The sequence below is a fragment of the Drosophila pseudoobscura genome, chromosome X, assembly GCF_009870125.1.
Source record: "Drosophila pseudoobscura strain MV-25-SWS-2005 chromosome X, UCI_Dpse_MV25, whole genome shotgun sequence".
In the NCBI taxonomy this organism is placed as follows: domain Eukaryota; kingdom Metazoa; phylum Arthropoda; class Insecta; order Diptera; family Drosophilidae; genus Drosophila; species Drosophila pseudoobscura.
The window spans coordinates 51,584,428-51,601,557 of NC_046683.1; the positions used below are offsets into that span (position 1 = coordinate 51,584,428).

Sequence of the window (17,130 nt, forward strand, 5' to 3'; positions counted from 1 at the left end):
AGAGTTCTTTCAATCGTTTCCCCTGTGGCCAGCAGGCTGCCATAATATTCGAGCCACTACTGTCGTTAGTTTTCTAGTGATTTTTTGTAGCATACTTTTAGGTGGCGCTGCGATTGCTCTCATTTCTCATGTGGCCCCGAGGAGTGCTCTGTAGTTTATTGTTTCTCTCGCTGTTCCAATTAAGAATTGATCATCCCAGACGTGCCACATGCAACATTTGCCACCAATACATGCCCCACTATGTATCCACACCAAAATCAGTTGCATTCTATATAGAATAACCGTATTTTTGCATCTAAAATATGTTTGTTTTGTTTATTTTGAAATATATTGTCGGGCAAACATTTGTTTGCAGGTGTTCTCAAAGAGAGAGAGAGAGGGGGGTGGCGGGGCGGAGGGGGGTCTAAACCGTACAATAAATACTCGTACAAAACGCTTGTTTGATTTTGTTGAACCCGAGGAATATTTGTTTATGGAAATTGATTCGTGCATTTGAATAATTTAACAGACGAGAGAGCATTAGGTTTGCTTTCATTTTTTAACAATGCATATACACACACACAAACAGCACACAAATACACACATAAATGGGTATGTTTTGTTTGCATTTAGTTTTCAGTGAATTTGGTGCCCCCGTGCCCGTGCCCGTGACCGTGCCTGTGCCTGTGCCCTGGCTGGTGTAATAAATTAAGCAAATATTTAATTAATTGCAATTAATACTCATGTTTGCTAGCCCATTGTTGTGTTTTTTGTTGTTGTTTCGACATGTACGATATGTAGTGTGCATTTAATATAATATTTTATATACATACATATATATTGTATTTCTATACCTGAACAATACGCGCCACTTGGAGGCTGACATTTTGAATGGTTTCATTGTTTGTTTGTTTGCTTGCCTGCCCTTTTGGGGGCATTTACCGAACATTCCAATTAATACGATATTGTTGTTGTTTTTAAACAACAAGAATGGGTAAATTATTCAAGGTCTCAACACATATGTATTCTTGAATATTAAATGGGACTTTTTCTCAAAATCAAAGAAATGGGTAAACTTTTCGGTAGGGGGGATACTTGATACCCTTGCAAACATTGCTGGCCATATAGATATAGAATTAGATTGTGCATAAAATAAACTTTATTTATTTGTACATTTATTGGGCAGTGAATGGGTGCTCGGGAATGTTTTCTCTTGATAACTGAATGTATTTTTTTTTTGTTTCCTCCAAATTTATTTCCTAAAATACCATATACCTTGAAATGTCTGGAAAAACGTTTATAAATAGTATACAAAAATTGTTGAAAATTTAGTATAAGACTCACCACTGCCCCTGCCCACCGACCTGGTTGTATATTCATTTTGCATTTTGTCATGATTCCATTATAGTTTCATAGATATATAACCATTAAACAATATACAATACGATATGTAATATGCTAAATGTAAACGTAAAAGTATTTTGGGCATGTTCCAAGCAATTGAGCAACTTGTAAATGCAGTTTGGAATGTTTGGGGGTGGCGGGAAGGGGTGGGGGGAATGTAGACAAAAATTAAGCTAAACATTTAAGCAAATTAAGCAATTGGTGTTGGTCGCCTGTCTGCCTGTCTGGGTGTATTCCTGTTTTTTTTTTTTATATAGCCTTATACCACACTGCATCTATCTTAATCCAAACACACACACACACATTCGTACACTCTGTAGCCCTATGTAGCGAGGGGGAGAAGAACGCCACTCGCAACTAAAACGCAAATCCTTGTTGTTATCTGAAAATTTATCACAGACAAATCTGTCAACACAAACACAGACACTGTACAATGGTACAGCCAGCAGTGTCGCATCCTCAACAGTCACAGTCCCTGGTCCGGGTCCGGGTCCGGGACCGGGACCGGGACAGGCTCCTGGCCAAATCCCAGTTTCAGTGGTCACGCAGCCATCCCTGACAAATGGACATGCCATGGACCAACTGCAGCAGCAGCAGCAGCACCATCACCACCAGCTACAACTGCAGCAACAGCAGCAGCAGCACCACCAACAACAACAACAACAACAACAACAACAGCAGCAACAACAACAACAACACCATCACCATCAGCAATCATCGCAGCCCCCACAAAATGTGCTCAGCATAGTGAGTGTTTTTTTTTTTTTTTGGCAAAGGCAAAGCAGCCACCAACAAAAAAAAAAATTATAATAAAATCAACAACAGCAGAAAAAAATATAAAAAAAAAGAAAACACTAAAAAATAGAGAGAGAGAAACGAGACGAGACGAGAGGAGACGCGCAGAGCACACAATTGAAATTTACGTGCCAGTTTCTTGGGGGTTTTTTGTCCATGTTTTCTTTTGCTCGTTTTTCCTGCTGGTTTTCCGTCCTTACATTTGTATTTATTTTTTTTTTTTGTTTTTTTGTTTATTGTGCTCATCTTCATTAGGCGACCAACAGACTGGCCGGGAAAATCTCCTTTTCTTTTCCGCCTCAACTTGAACTCTTTTGTAACTGCATTTTGTATGCATTGTCATCATCTGAAGAGAGAGAGAGAGAGAGAGAGAGAGCGGGGGAGAGAGAGGGGGCAGCAGCAGATGTTTAAAGGATATGCCAGGGTTTTTTTTTTTTTTTTTTGTGTGATTTTCAGTGCGGATTCTTTTGCTTGCAAAGTTTTTTATTTTTATAATTAATTGTGAGTGGAATTACAGTTTTCAAAGCTTAGCTGTTCTCAAGCTTATGAGATTATAAGATTGGAATAAATATATAATAATATTTTTGGAATAATTTCCGGCAAATGAAAGTAAGGAGGGGCCTAGAGAAACATAAAATATGAATGCCTTCTGGCACTGTCTCGGAGATGAATGGGAGTGAATCGGAGCCCACAAGATTAAGCCCCCAGAGATTAAAAATTATAAACACAAATTGTTTTCTCTTACGTTTTAGCTTTTAATATGATCCAAATATATTTTGTATTTAAAAGAAATGTTTTTATAGGTATATTAAATATATTTCCTAATATATTTCTCTACAATAATTGTATAAATTATGAAATATTTAAATAATTGATGAAAACCCGAAATATTAAGATATGCACACATGAAGCCATCAATTTTGAACCAATTAAATCAGTTAAAAGTAATTTTTTCCCCCGCAAAAAAAGGAAGAAAAGTTTACCCATAAAAACAACCGAAAGAAGTCAAAGTTTCTAACCGACATACCCCTCAGTAAATATCAAATAGGAAACAATTTAGAGCAAATTTCTTTGAGAAAGTTTGTAGCCCCAAAATATATGCAGAAATGCAGAAAGCAAATCAAAAGACGGACGGCGGGCGGTGGGCGGAGGGCGGCAGGCGACCTTTTTGCTGGCAGCATTTGTCGCGTGCCGCACAAAAGCATTTCGATAAACTAAAAAGCGTTAAATGTCATTTACGTGTAACCCGATACCCGAAACAATAACAGCCCACCGCCCCTCAGCCCCGTCGCCCCCAACCTCTTAGCCGTTAGCCATTTATATGGCCAAAGTTTTTCACGCCATTTCACTTTGGGGCCGAAATGTTCGGTAAACATGCAAACCCGAACCGAACAGAACCCCCAACTGAAAAAAAATGCAGAGTGTACGTACTATATATATATATGTATGTAGGTATATTTGATAGGGGAATTTTTGTTTAGATTTATGTGTCAACAATGCGCAGCAAATTAAGTTAAGCGTTATTTCTATTGCCTACATTATGGGGCATGCCCCATTGTGGCATTCGTTCTTGTTCCTGCCGCTTTTGCTGTTCAGTTTTTATTGCATTGTCATCGAATTTGCTCGGCCGGCTTTGCTTGGGGCTTATGCTCCTTTTGAGGATACCCTGGCCAGGAGGGGAGAGCCTGATGGGAAAGGCTTCCAAGGCTGATGCTGGATCGATTGTCTGTTCTGTCCGAGAGAAACCCATGGCTCCGTCCAGGGTATCTGAAGCTTCGGATGCCCCCTTTCTGTTTTTATATTCCTGCGTAAATAGAGAATTCTTTCGTATTATTCAAAGCGGGAGTGGAACGCTACTGCTGTGTGTGTGTGTGTGTGTGTGTGTGTGTTGTAGGGGCTTGTTGGAGCAACAACAATAGCCTGTCATGGCAATGCATTTTCAGTTTTAATAATGCAAAAATACAAAATGCAAACATTTCCGCAGGGTCGATTGGGATTGCATTTTCTCCTGGGGCTGTGGGGCATGCGGCATGTGTGGTGGATTGGGGGTATATTGCAACAGTTTGCGCGACAGTTTTATTGCATAAGTCAACACAAGTTTGTGCCACAAAATATGTACTCGCTCTCCTCTCTGTGTGTGTGTGTGTGGGAGTGTGTGGGAGTGTGTTTGTATGGGTTTCCTGCTCCTGTTCGTGTATTCCTATCTGTGTTCCTGTGTGTGCCCCCTTCGGTTTTCCCCCCAGTAACTTTTTTATTGGGTCACACACACACACACACACACAGATGCGTGTGGGCATCGCATCCCTTTTCGCTCGGATGTAAACCACTTGAAAATTGTATTTTCATTTCAATTGTTTATTTATTGCGGCACTTGTTCGCATTCGATTTGCCAGGAAAGTGCTGAAAAATACGACCCCAAAAACCCAACCAAAAATGCCAGCAACAGAAGTTTCCTCCAAAAATCGCTTTCAATAATATTCCCGCCGCTATTAAAAGCAGAAAACTGCAGTTATTTTCCGTACACAAAGTTTTAATTTAAACAAAACTAGAATATTCCAGACTCTAGCGTTAAGAGCATCAAAATATTGAATCCTTTGACTAAACTGCTTCTATTTTCGATTCTTTTCCTTTCCCACAGTCCACAGTATTGATTGCCAATGAGGCTGCAGATTCGCAACAGAGCTCAGCCCTCTCGAATGCCGGCGGCACAGCAGGCGGTGGTACAGGCGGCGGCGGTGGCGGTGGACCGCCCGGCTCTCCGCTCTGCAGCTCCCCGTCCAGCGTCACAGCATCGCAGCAGGCCACAGTCGCCGCAGTAGCAGCCGCCACATTTAATGGAAGTGCCACAGATAGCAGCATGTCGGGCAACACATCACCGATAGCCAGCGGCGAGCCGCTGCTCCAGACGCCGCCCGCCATGCAACAGCAGCAGCAACAACAGCAGCAGCAGCAGCAACAACAGCAGCAACAGCAGCAGCAGCAGCAACAACAGCAGCAGCAGCAAATGCCGCTCCTTTGCAGCAGTCCCACATCGATGGCAGCGGCCACTTCCGTCACGGCCAGCTCGATAGCCGCCGGAGCCCTGGCCGCCACCAGCAGCAGCGGTGTGGGCGTGGGTCTCCTGCCCACCGCCGGTCTGGACAGCATGGCCAGCATGGCCAATGGGGGGGCGTTGGTGGTGCCGGCGAGTACCTCGCAAGTGATTGCCCACCTGAATGCGGCAGCAGTCAGCGGCATCATGACCGCCTCCGTGCAGTCGCCGAATGTGGTCACAAGCCTGACCAGTGCTCTAGTCCCCGCGCAGGCGCTGCCGACGGTGGCCCAGGCCGTTGCCGCCTCCATGGATGCCAAAAGTCAGCCCAAGCGGCTGCATGTCTCCAACATACCGTTCCGTTTCCGGGATCCCGATCTGCGTGCCATGTTTGGGGTGAGTGCCGGCGTGACACCTCGGGGAGGGCATGAAATTAATTTCAATTCGTTTTTTTTTCTTCTCCCGTTTTCGCAGCAATTTGGAACCATTCTCGATGTGGAAATCATATTCAATGAGCGCGGCAGCAAGGTAAGTCCTGTGTGGCACGTTGAAGGCTCCACCTCTGTCTTCCTTTGTGGCTGTGCTCTCGCTCTCCCTCCCGCTGCCTGCCGCCTGCCGCCAATTGTGTGGGACATTTTGCATCTAATTGTCGCACAATTCATTTAAATTATGCACTCCAGATATTCCCAGGAGATGCTCTTTGTCCGTCGTTGCCTTGGCAACACCAGAGCCGTGTTTCTGGCTCTCGTAGCTGTCCTTTTCCTATTTTCGCTTCTTTTTTTTTATACATTATTATGGAGCCTGGTAAAAATAATTGCACAGTTACCATGGCACCCGGAATGGTGCATAATTTAAGGCGTCCCAACACCTTGGGATACATATATTCCATTGAAGAGGAAAGAGGAGAGCTGAGCAGAGCACAGGCTGAAGCTGACGCTGAGGGAAGATCCATGAGCCATGGAGCAGAGCGAAGACAGAGCTGCAAAGTATAGGGCACGTGCATGTCGCAGTCGCAGTCGCACTCGCAGTCCCATCCCCGGGAGACCCTCCTCCCACCATCCTTCAGAATATATAAGAGAGGAGCAATTTGCCAATGGCCCCTGTCCGAAGCATGTCCTTGGCCCATGCCCCCATGCCCCCCATGCCCCGCCCTGCCTTGTTGATGTATTTTTTGTAGCAATAGCTTTTTGAAAACGACTACAGCAACAAACAATAAAAGACAACCCCAGAGAACCTTGTTGTTTGGATTATTTATAAGAAAATGTTATATATATATATATCTTTTTTTTTCTTTTTCGTATTTTTTTCGTATTTTTTGGAAATCGTAATCTATATACTCTATATGTTTCTTTAATTGCATGTTTGATTGCGAATGGCAGGGATTCGGTTTTGTAACATTCGCTAACAGCAACGAAGCAGAACGAGCACGCGAACGTCTACACGGCACCGTGGTTGAGGGACGCAAAATCGAGGTGGGTGCATGCCATATACCATATACCATAACTTACACACACACAAACACACCTAAACACACTCCTAAACACATCCCCCTAGAAAACAACCAGAATCCACCACTAATTTCACAAAAAAGAAAAAGAAAAAAAAACAAAGAAATTGCCTTTCAACTTGTAATCCTGGCGTGTGTCCTTCCAATGAGATAAGGCGCTGCCACCTTCCATAATTGTTTTTCATTTAATCCAAGGAAAGGGATCGCCTCACGCATTGTCAGCATGATGTTGGCCGGAGTCTGTGCCCGGCCCGGACCGGCCCGACCCGACCCAGCCGTGATTGATTTTTAAATTACGTTCAGGATTGGGGATTCTTATTTGCCTTTCATTAAAAATTAATTACAATTTTCGCCCGCCCTTTGTTGTTCCCTCTCTCTCTCTCTCACTCTCGATCTCTCTCTTTTTTATTCTGATTAATGTTAAATGTTAAATGGGGAGCCGCAAATAATTGGCATTTAAAATATGCTGAAAATGCACAAAGTGTCCGCGCGCACACAGAGAAAATGTATGGACCATGTATTGGTCAGTCTCTATGTCCGTCCGTCCATCTGTCCATCTGTCCGTCCGTCCGTCGGACGATGGTTGGTTAAACAAATTAACTGAGCCGCACAAAAGGCTGAGCTGTGCTGTGCTGTGCTATTTTCCGCTAGCCAAATGCCTGCGGGATTCGCACGAGTCTAATTAAGTCTCTGGGTCCACAAAAGGTCTGCCACATGCCCAGCCGGAAACGGATGTCGCATATCCGTCCGTTCGCTAAAAGGCCACAAAAAATTAATTTCAAAAAGTATATACATTAATCGAGCGTAAATGAATTCGAAATAATTATCAAAATTGCATTGAAAGCCATGCCATATATACGACTGGGGAAACCATACCAATGGATGATCTTTAGCCCCGGAAAAAGTCAGTAGGAACAACGTAAATAGTAAGGAATTCTAGGACATAGTGTCCGTAAAATTGTAATGGAAGGCAAATAAAAATTCATTTAATACTGTAACAAAAAACAATTATTTAAATAAAATTATTTCGAAATTTTTACAAAAATATTCAATACTTGAAACATTTAGCAATTTTCAATATATTTTTCATACCAAAATTTTAATTTAAATGATAGAAATATTGGATTTTATAGAACCCTAGAATCACACACACACACACCCAAATTTCCCAACACCCCAACAACAACAACACTTAAACACACAATTTGCAAAGATTTTGTTGTAATTGTTAACTAACACATAATTTATTTCTACATTCTCTATATACATGCGATCGCTCTCTCTCTCTCGATATATATATATGTATATATATTATATATATACTGTACCTTTTCGTGTGTATATGATATATAAAATTAAAAAAAATATATATATATAAAAACTCATCACCAAAACCAACAACTACAACAACCAACAACAACCACCACCGCTCGCTGATCGCTCGTTAAAACCAAAAACAAAACAAACAAAAAATAAAAAAAAATAACCAATTGTGAAGGTGAATAACGCCACTGCACGTGTACAAACCAAAAAAGTGACAGCAGTACCCAACGGTAAGTGATCCTAACACATGCACACACTCACACACTCATAGATAGATCCACACAAACACACACATACACACACACAGACACACACACATCAATAGAAACATGGAAGCCACGTAACGTAAAACAAGTTTAAATGTTCAGCAAAGAAATGCAATTACGATGAAATGCAACAGCCACAGAACAAGAACAAGAGCCAGAGAGCTGCAGCAGAAATGAAAGCATAGCATTTTAAGTACTGTCTAAACGTACTGGTGGGCCTTCGTCTGCGAAACATCCGTCATACGTTCACTACTTGGCATAAACATCAATGTTTCAGTTGCAGTTGCAATACTTGTACAATCAGCTGTTCATTTTGTTCGTTGATGCTCGATCGAATGCACACTGCAACCCTAATGCTGCCCCGTTTAGCCAGTACTTAAATGTCCATTGTTGCTCCTGCTGCTGCTCCTACCATACGTACTGCTGCTTTCTTAACATTCCTTTAGTTTTTTTTGTTTTTTTCATATACTTTGTTGTTTGTTTGCCTTGGAACTTTTCACATCAACTTCTTTGGTGGCCAAAAACTGAAACTAAAACTAAAACTAACTGCAACTGAGAAATTGAGTTGCCAGCGAGAATGTGTGTGTTCCTAATGAAAATGTTACGTTTCCCTTGCCCCCTACCCCCTATCCCCGTTCCTGTTTTTTTTTTTTTGTTGTGGGGCAGCACACGCTAGAAAATGCTCAACCGTTTGTTTGTTAATCGAGTGCGCCAGGAGGGGCTGGAGGCCAAAGCAACAAAACTTGTTAACGCGAAGCTGCACCATTAACCTGTATCTGTATCTGTACCTGTACCTGTATCCGTACCTGTTGGAAACCTTTCAATATATTGACTTTGACTGCTTATTCTTGTGTAATTTGGCTTATTTTCTTGCGGGGTTGCGGCTGCCTAACCCTAACCCAAACCCGAATAAAAGCACACTCAAAAACACACACACACACACACACACACACACACACACACACACACACACGCACACACACCACTACAAATAATTCTAGTTCATAATTAATTAATTTAGTGTGTATTTGTGGTTTCGATTAAGTTATGTTTAATGCGTCTGCTTTGACTACTTTGATAATGATGATGATTGATGATGATTGACGATGATGATGATTGATGATAATGATGATTGACAAGAATTACTTATATTTTATCATTTTCGTTCTCTCTCTCTCTCTGAAACACTGTTTCCCCACACAGTCGTACTGACCAAAGATGGTGCCATACCGGCCCCAGCTCTAGGTGAGCCCAAAACCCACCCAAAAAAAAACAAAAAAAAAACACACACATAAAAAGCAAAAAAATATCTAAACTAAACTAAGATGAAAATGCCTGTACCGTTGCCTGCGCCCCCCCCAAAAAAAAAAAATACAACCCCACACAGCCATTTTTCAAAAGACACTCAAGAACGATGGCATGTTGCACGTTAACTGTCGCTACTCCTTCCCAGCCCCTCCCCCCACCGCCCAATCGATTGGCTGAATGAAATCAAAATTTAAACTCTTTTCCCCGCCCACCACAAAAATGATATAATCCACAATATACAAACGAGTACAAACGATAAATGCTTAAGCTTGATAAACACATACATGTATGTCCCAGCATGTGTCCTGTGTCCTGTAAATTAAGTGGAGAAAGTGGGTGGGAAAGCAACGTTTACACGTGACTGGCAGCAGCTCTTTCTCGGCCAAACTCTCGGCCGCGGGGGCGCTACCCGTTTCCACTCTCCTTTTGTTGGCATTTTTGAAGTTCTTAGAATATTTGTAAAAATTATCCACAATATTGTATACATATATTTTGCATTGAATTGTGTTCTACTTGAATGAACCCCTCCAGTAAATCCCTTTGATTGTTTGGCCATTTCCCCTGCTTGTTGTCGCTTCTTCCTGGCGAATGTCCTTTACGAGTGTATTACCAATTTCCCCTCTTAAAGTTAATTCAGCCAGAAGCTCTTAGATATGTATGTACGAGTATATATTTCCATGTACCATTTTGCAGTTTAGCACTGAATTTCTGTGGAACTTGTGGCTGCACAAAACTTTCTTCTCTCATTTCTTTACAAATAACTATAAAAAGCGAGGGGAGAAGAGTGAAGAGGGGCAGGGGCAGGGGCAGGGGGTGAGGAAGTAGCAGATGAAACCGGGAAAAGTTTTTCCATGCAATGTATAATAAATAATACTGCTGATTAAATCGTCTCCACTCTGTTTGCCATTAAAAAGTATTCAAAGAGCACAATCTATACTTTCGTTCGGGTTCGCTCAATACGATAAGCCGCTTACAAACCCAAACCCAAACCCAAGCCAAAACCCAAAGCAAAAACCAAACGGAACTGAACTGAAACCCAGGCACTGGCTAGGACAGAGACAGGGACAGGGATAGGGATAGGGACAGGGGGCTGTCGGATCTCCTCCTTCTGGTAAAGCGGCTCAAAGCGTTGCCAGGAGCAACAGCGGCGGCGACGTGGCTCCCCAGTGGTCGGTTATCCTTCTGCTGATGCAAAATGCTTTTGTATTGGCAACAAAACTCCGACTTGGACGCAAAAAGGCCAATATGATTGAGGCTCGGAGACAGAAGCAGCAATGGCCACTGCCTGGCTGTCGTTGCCGCTGCTCTTTTCAATGGCCATCCTCATCCTCCGAACAAGACCCTTTTTTCTTGTTGCTTTGGATCTGTGCTCGTCCACGTCCACGTCCCGCCCTGCCCTGCCCTGCCCACGTGCACGTGCACCTAATGCGCTTCATTTGCGTTGCACTAAATGCTGGAGCTGGGTGGGGCTGCAGGGGTTGGGGGGGGTGGGGAAAGTATTCTATTTAGAGAAAAGCTCGGTAAAGGCCCTGCCCTGGCAGGATATTAGAGAAACGGAGCTCCATTTTCCCCTGGCCTGCCCTGGCCTGCTCTGGCCTGGCCTGTGGCAGTCACTTTATCACGTTTCGAACTTCTTTCGGCTTCTTTTGCATGGCAAATCGCTTGCAACATTATTACCCAGAGCCGGGGCCGAAGGAGGAGTAGCAGGAAGACTCACGTCGTTGTCCGTCCTGCTCGTTAGGTGGCAGTCAGGCAGGCAGCAGAGGGATCAAACTGGCATTCAGGCAGGAGCAGGCAGGATCCATCTGACAGTCAGTCAGTCAGTCAGTCAGTCAAGCGGTAGCCGGGGATAATTACAAATAAACCACAAAGTTGCAAAACATGTTGCACACTCACACACACACCACCACCACCACCACCACCACCACATTTACTGCAAAAAAAAAAAGTACTCCCAGTTGCCAGAGGCGGGAGCGGCAGCAGGAGAAGCACCCTGGGGGCATGCCGCAGAAACGTTCGTTTCATTTTGCTCGTTGTGTTGTGTTATGTCTTATGCAAATGTGAGCAGCGCTGCCTTTCGGAAGAAACTTTTGCCCGGTCTATGCTGATTTGCCTCCCCCCCACCCAGACCCAGTCCCAGACCCAACTATGCCCCCCACTGACTCTTTCTTGTCTTTGCAACTTTCTTGCTGTGCTGCGTATATATATGTGTGTTATTTTTTACGTTGATCCTTTGACATGTTAAACTTAATGCGCCTTTATGTCGCCCAAAACTTCTTCTTACCCGCACCAACCCATCCACCATCCCCCACCAGCCTCCCCATCCAGCCAGTGTCTGTCTGTCTGACTGTCTGGCTGTCTGACATGTCTTTTACTGCATTTTTGGGTATTTATTTTACCATTTTCACAGCACAGACTCCTGTGAGTCCTGTGCAAGGAGACAGGAGCTCATTGTGTGCCCAGCGAGGCATTCGATTGCCACAAGGAAGGGCACCCGTTTGCCGTTTTCCGTTTGCTGATTTACCATTTTGTTGAATGTTGTCGTTTCCTAAGCTCTTTTTTAAGAGATGCTGCATGCACCGCCCTCCCCGCCCCCTGAAAATACAATAATACCATGGAAATCATGAACCAACGAACGAACCACAGCAACCACAACAACCACAAATCAATTAGAACTCCAAAATGTATCTGTATCTGTGTATTGTGTTTCCATAATCAAAAGCTGTACCATAGAGCTGCCTGTTTTGTATTTTGTGTGTGCCATAACGAAATGTATCCAATTTTGTGTATATTGTATAATCATAATAATAATAATAAAAATAATTACTTAAAACAGAAAACAAAACATCAAATAAAAACCAAAAAAGCGAATGCAATAAAATCTCCATTTAAATACGAAAAAAACTAATGAAATTATTTTCTCTTTTCCATGCCTTTTCCGCACGAATAAAAACATGTTTATTCCAAATCAAATCAAAAAAAAAAACCAAAAAAAAAAATTAAAAATAAATATAAACATTTGCTGGATGTGCTGCATTGCTGCAGTCTGCGTACAATGGCCAGAAGGTAAGAGATTTGTCAACGTTTTTCCATACCACACACTCGATGTTTTATTACTATTACCATTACTACTACTACTACTGCTATTACGTATTTATTGCCTGCCGTACGTTTTGTTGTAAATTCTCAAATAATGAAGAGACACTCACACACACACACACTCACACACACAGCCAGAGTTAAACACTGTGACAATAAGTTATCATACGAGAGATTATATGTACCATAAAATACTCGTAATTCATCAGTTTTGTGTTTCAACAAATATATATATATATATATAAAATACAATATATTTAAGAGACATTTACCGAGACATTTTCTAGCCTGTAAGCCAAAGGAACAATTATTTAGGCAGGACAAAAACAAATGATATTGATTAAACATAATACTTGTGGTAATAATACATATGTGGTAGGGTCCATCCACCGAGGTCGGTAGGAAGGAGGAGGAGGAGGATGATCCAGGTTCAAAGTTCACCAAAATGACATTCGTTTTACGTTTACCCCCCCACCCACAACCCATGATGTTCATTGAGCGGCATATCTGTTCCATTTGTTCCTATAGAGACATGTACCTATTTTTTTTTTCGTTTGTTATTTGCGGTAGGTCCCGACGGAAATGGAATTGCGTTAATCTATAAATTTATAAACTATAAAATATAAACCATAAACGAATGCATACAACAATCCATCCATATATACCTAAATATAATGCTGCAACGTATTTGATAATTCTTTTTTTTTTTTTTTGTTTTTTTGTCCGTCAAGTTTGGTTTCCTTTCCTTATCATTGTTTTGATTATGTTTTTGTCTGCGTATAAGATGAACAGCCCACATTAACACCCCCAATCCCCACCACCACCCGCTCGACAAGAACAACAAATCCCGTTATATGAAAAGCAGTCGCCTCGGCAATTTTCTTACTAGTCTTGATATAATGATAATGATAATTGATTGATGATTGAATTGAATTGAATTGAATTGATTGATGACTGCGATGATCCTGCGATCATCGGAATCAATGATGGTTATGAGTTTAGCATACTACTCGTATTTGCGGCTGTGTTGTCCTAAGCATACTACTATACTACTACACACTACCTTACATTGCCAATCCTATATGTATATCTACTATATACCGAAGCTACCAACTATTTTTGCCTATAAATATACCTATTATATTCCTATATTCTTACATTCGTTTTGGTTTCGACACACACTCTCTCTTGCTCTCACCCCACACTCCTTTCTTAACAATCAGTTCTGTTGTATGTTATGTCCTTATACCTTATACTTTATACCTTATACCTTATTCTGTATACCGTATTCTTTGTTGTCCTGAGTTCGTTAATGGTATTAATTGATTACTTGATTACTTTGGTCTGACACAAGTCTGAAAATGCTCCCTAGCCACGTAACTACTCGTATTTATAATCGTACTCGTACTCGTACTCGTAACTGTAAACATCATATGGTAACCAGCTCTGGTGACTGTCGTCCTCGTCGCGAGCCAAAGATCCAATCAGACTATACCACTAGAACTGAGCCCAAGAGCAACAAAAAGCAGAAAAAGCAACAACAGTAACAACAACAAATGCAATATCATCTACAGAACCGCCTCGCCTCCCACTGCATCCAATTGAATATGTATATATATATAAAAATACCTATATATATCTTAAAACACATCCACACACACACACACACAGAGAGAACACACAACATACTCATCCACACACACACACCCTCCCATTGAAATGGTGACAGAAATTGATCCAAAAATAAATATATGTGTACATATGAAAAACCAGGATATCGACTACCGGTGGCCGCCGCCTGGCCCTTCCTGGGTCCACCCGTCGGCGCCGGAGCGCCCACGTTGACGCCCATGCCAATGCCCGTGTCGATGGCCATGCCCGTGGCCCAAGCGGCAACGGCGGGTCCTGTGGCCACGCAGGCCTCGGCAGCGGCCGCTGCCGCTGCTGCTGCTGCGGCTGCCGCCGCTGGTGGCACGCCCATTATGCTAACGACACGCCCACCGCACAGCGCCATGTCCAACGCAACGGCGACAGCAACAGCACCTCGGCGGAGGTACTACGAGCACAAGTATATGATCGAATCTGACAAAAGTTCTGGGTCTTTGGTGATGGCGTGTGAAGCAGGCCTCTAAAAGCAGAATTCAAAAAACAAAAACCAAAACACTACTGCAACAACAATCAGAAACCGTAACCGTAAACGTAAACGTAAACGTAACCGTAACTGAACCCAAAAAACAAGATCACCGACAATTCTTTAGCTATGAGATTCTCTGTACCATACGATACGATGCTATGTACCTACATACTATATAAATGTTTGTTGTCTTGTTTAATTTGGTTTACGCATTTGGGTTTGACTACTATTTGAACTTTGAACTATCTGATACTAGTACATACATATATCTACTATATAAATATTGCATACCTTTTGGCGCCCTTGAGATTGCTTGAGATTGTTCCGAACGTCTAGCTAGGCACACACACACACTTAAACACACACAAACACCTAGTACACACTCACACACACACACTCGCAGATACATCGAGTAATCGATAGCCACGCGCGTTAATCGATAACCCATCCAACTAGTGGCAACCACATCCACTCCAGCCCGAAAGCAACTGTACTCTCGTAAACGTAACCGTAAACGTAACAGTAACCGTAACCGTAACTCTTAGCCGTTAAGTATGTGGAAAGGTCTTAGCTTTAACCATAGTCTACATATACATATATAATGTACCGTAAATCCGTAAATTGCATATTCGGTAGCGAATATATTTTTTGCCGCAGCAAGCAAGCATTTTCCGTAAGGCCTTTACTCTTAGAGCATCACCTTCTAGCAACCATACTCTACTTTACTCTACTCTACTCTACTCTAATCTCTCTCTCTTTGTACTGTTTCTATCTATCTTCCATTCATCTACTTCTTCTGTGTCTGTTATTCGTTTTGTGTTACTATTATATTTGCAGTTTGCACGATTTTCGATTTGTTTTTGTGTTTTTAATCTTCGCTTTGGCCGAACAAATGCAAGGAAAACCGAATTCGAATCAATTTGCCCGATGAAAGCCCCTGAAATTTCAAATTTCAATTTTCTCTGCATGCTACAAAAACACCGCCCCCATCGCCCATCTACCACTACCTCTTAGCAGTTTATATTTCTTTAATTATTTCGTTTCCAATGCACTGGGCTTGCCACAGAACATCCATGGAATGTTGGCAATATTTTTCCAAAAATTTGATCAACATTTTTGGTGCCGAAATACAAATTCTATGGCACAAACCACATATTTTCGATTTTAGCTAATAATTTGCATACAAATATGGCAAATCGAATTCTTAATTGCGCCCTGTCCAAACAAGTTTTCAATTTGCGGCAAAATGTGGCACATACCTGCCCAGAACTCTTCCTCAGCCCACGCCAGTTTTCCTACAAATCTCAATTATGATTTGGGCAGTGATTTGCAATCAAAACAGCACCGCGGGGCACCGCCCCACACCTGTTTCTGACAAATGACAAGCAGGCAGCGCTTCTGGTTAGCGGTCTACTCGTGTGGGGCTGTCGCTGTCAATTCGGAAATATTTAATTACCAGGCATAAATGCAATTATTACAAATTGAGTGGGAAAACCGCGTGGAATTTTTTAATGTTTAATATTAAAAATTGTGGCTTTTGTGGCCTGATTGCCCAATTGAATGAAGAACGTTCCACGGAGTTTTTCCAGAAAAGATACTACAGTCGAGGATTAGGCAATCCTTTCCTTCTCTCACTCTCTTTCTCTCTCTCTCTATCTCTATCTTCCTTTATCAGCTTTAAACTGCTTTAAAATCGTACCATCATCTCATCGTCATTTAGTAAATGTTTTTGCTAGTTTGAAACATATTTGAAAGGTGCAAGGGTTAAACTTAAAGTTGTTAATTTGAAATTTGATATATCCGATATGCTTTGTACGCTCGAGACCGTTTCTAACCCACCCCCACCCACCCACACTGCAATCAAAAAAGAGGTCTTGCTGCATATGGATGTACATTGCGCATACGCCACGTATGCCGGCTACTGTACTAAAGATCGGTCCAATGTTTTTTCGTACTGTTGATGATAATATCTCTATCTCTCTCTCTCTCAATTATTGCATACTTATACATATATACATATTATTTATATCTGAATATGCAATTTAAGATGCAACTGCGTAGCATTTATTGGTAAATGAGTGTTCTAATGTTAAGTATTTTTCGAATAAAACCCATTTACATTTACATCTACATATTTGTATGTATGAGAGCTACACGTATGTATTCGTCTTATGTATTGTTATATGTATATACCAATATCATCTCAGTGCTATATATACATCAACTATATATATATTTACTTATAAATAAAAACCGTTAATACATAATGCCTAGATCTTGCCAA

The 17,130-nt window shown here is 41.9% G+C and overlaps 1 protein-coding gene across 42 annotated transcripts in view; it reads left to right on the top strand.

The window, feature by feature from the left end:
- The window catches only part of Rbfox1 (RNA-binding Fox protein 1), a 126,779-nt gene that overhangs the window by 100,426 nt on the left and 9,223 nt on the right, over positions 1 to 17,130 (top strand). For 13 of the 42 annotated variants that reach the window (XR_004470576.1, XR_004470577.1, XM_033384788.1 and 10 more), the window contains 7 exons: positions 1,783 to 2,130; positions 4,817 to 5,605; positions 5,684 to 5,737; positions 6,589 to 6,681; positions 8,215 to 8,269; positions 9,509 to 9,550; positions 12,659 to 12,679. Coding sequence is in view for 37 of the 42 variants with exons in the window: in XM_033384788.1 (XP_033240679.1) it covers positions 1,783 to 2,130; positions 4,817 to 5,605; positions 5,684 to 5,737; positions 6,589 to 6,681; positions 8,215 to 8,269; positions 9,509 to 9,550; positions 12,659 to 12,679 (1,402 nt within the window). In the remaining 5 variants the exon portion in view is untranslated. Of the gene's footprint in view, positions 1 to 1,782; positions 2,131 to 4,816; positions 5,606 to 5,683; positions 5,738 to 6,588; positions 6,682 to 8,214; positions 8,270 to 9,508; positions 9,551 to 12,658; positions 12,680 to 14,485; positions 14,781 to 17,130 lie in introns of those variants that run through there. The other 29 variants (XR_004470578.1, XM_033384814.1, XM_033384789.1 and 26 more) reach the window with 10 other exon arrangements.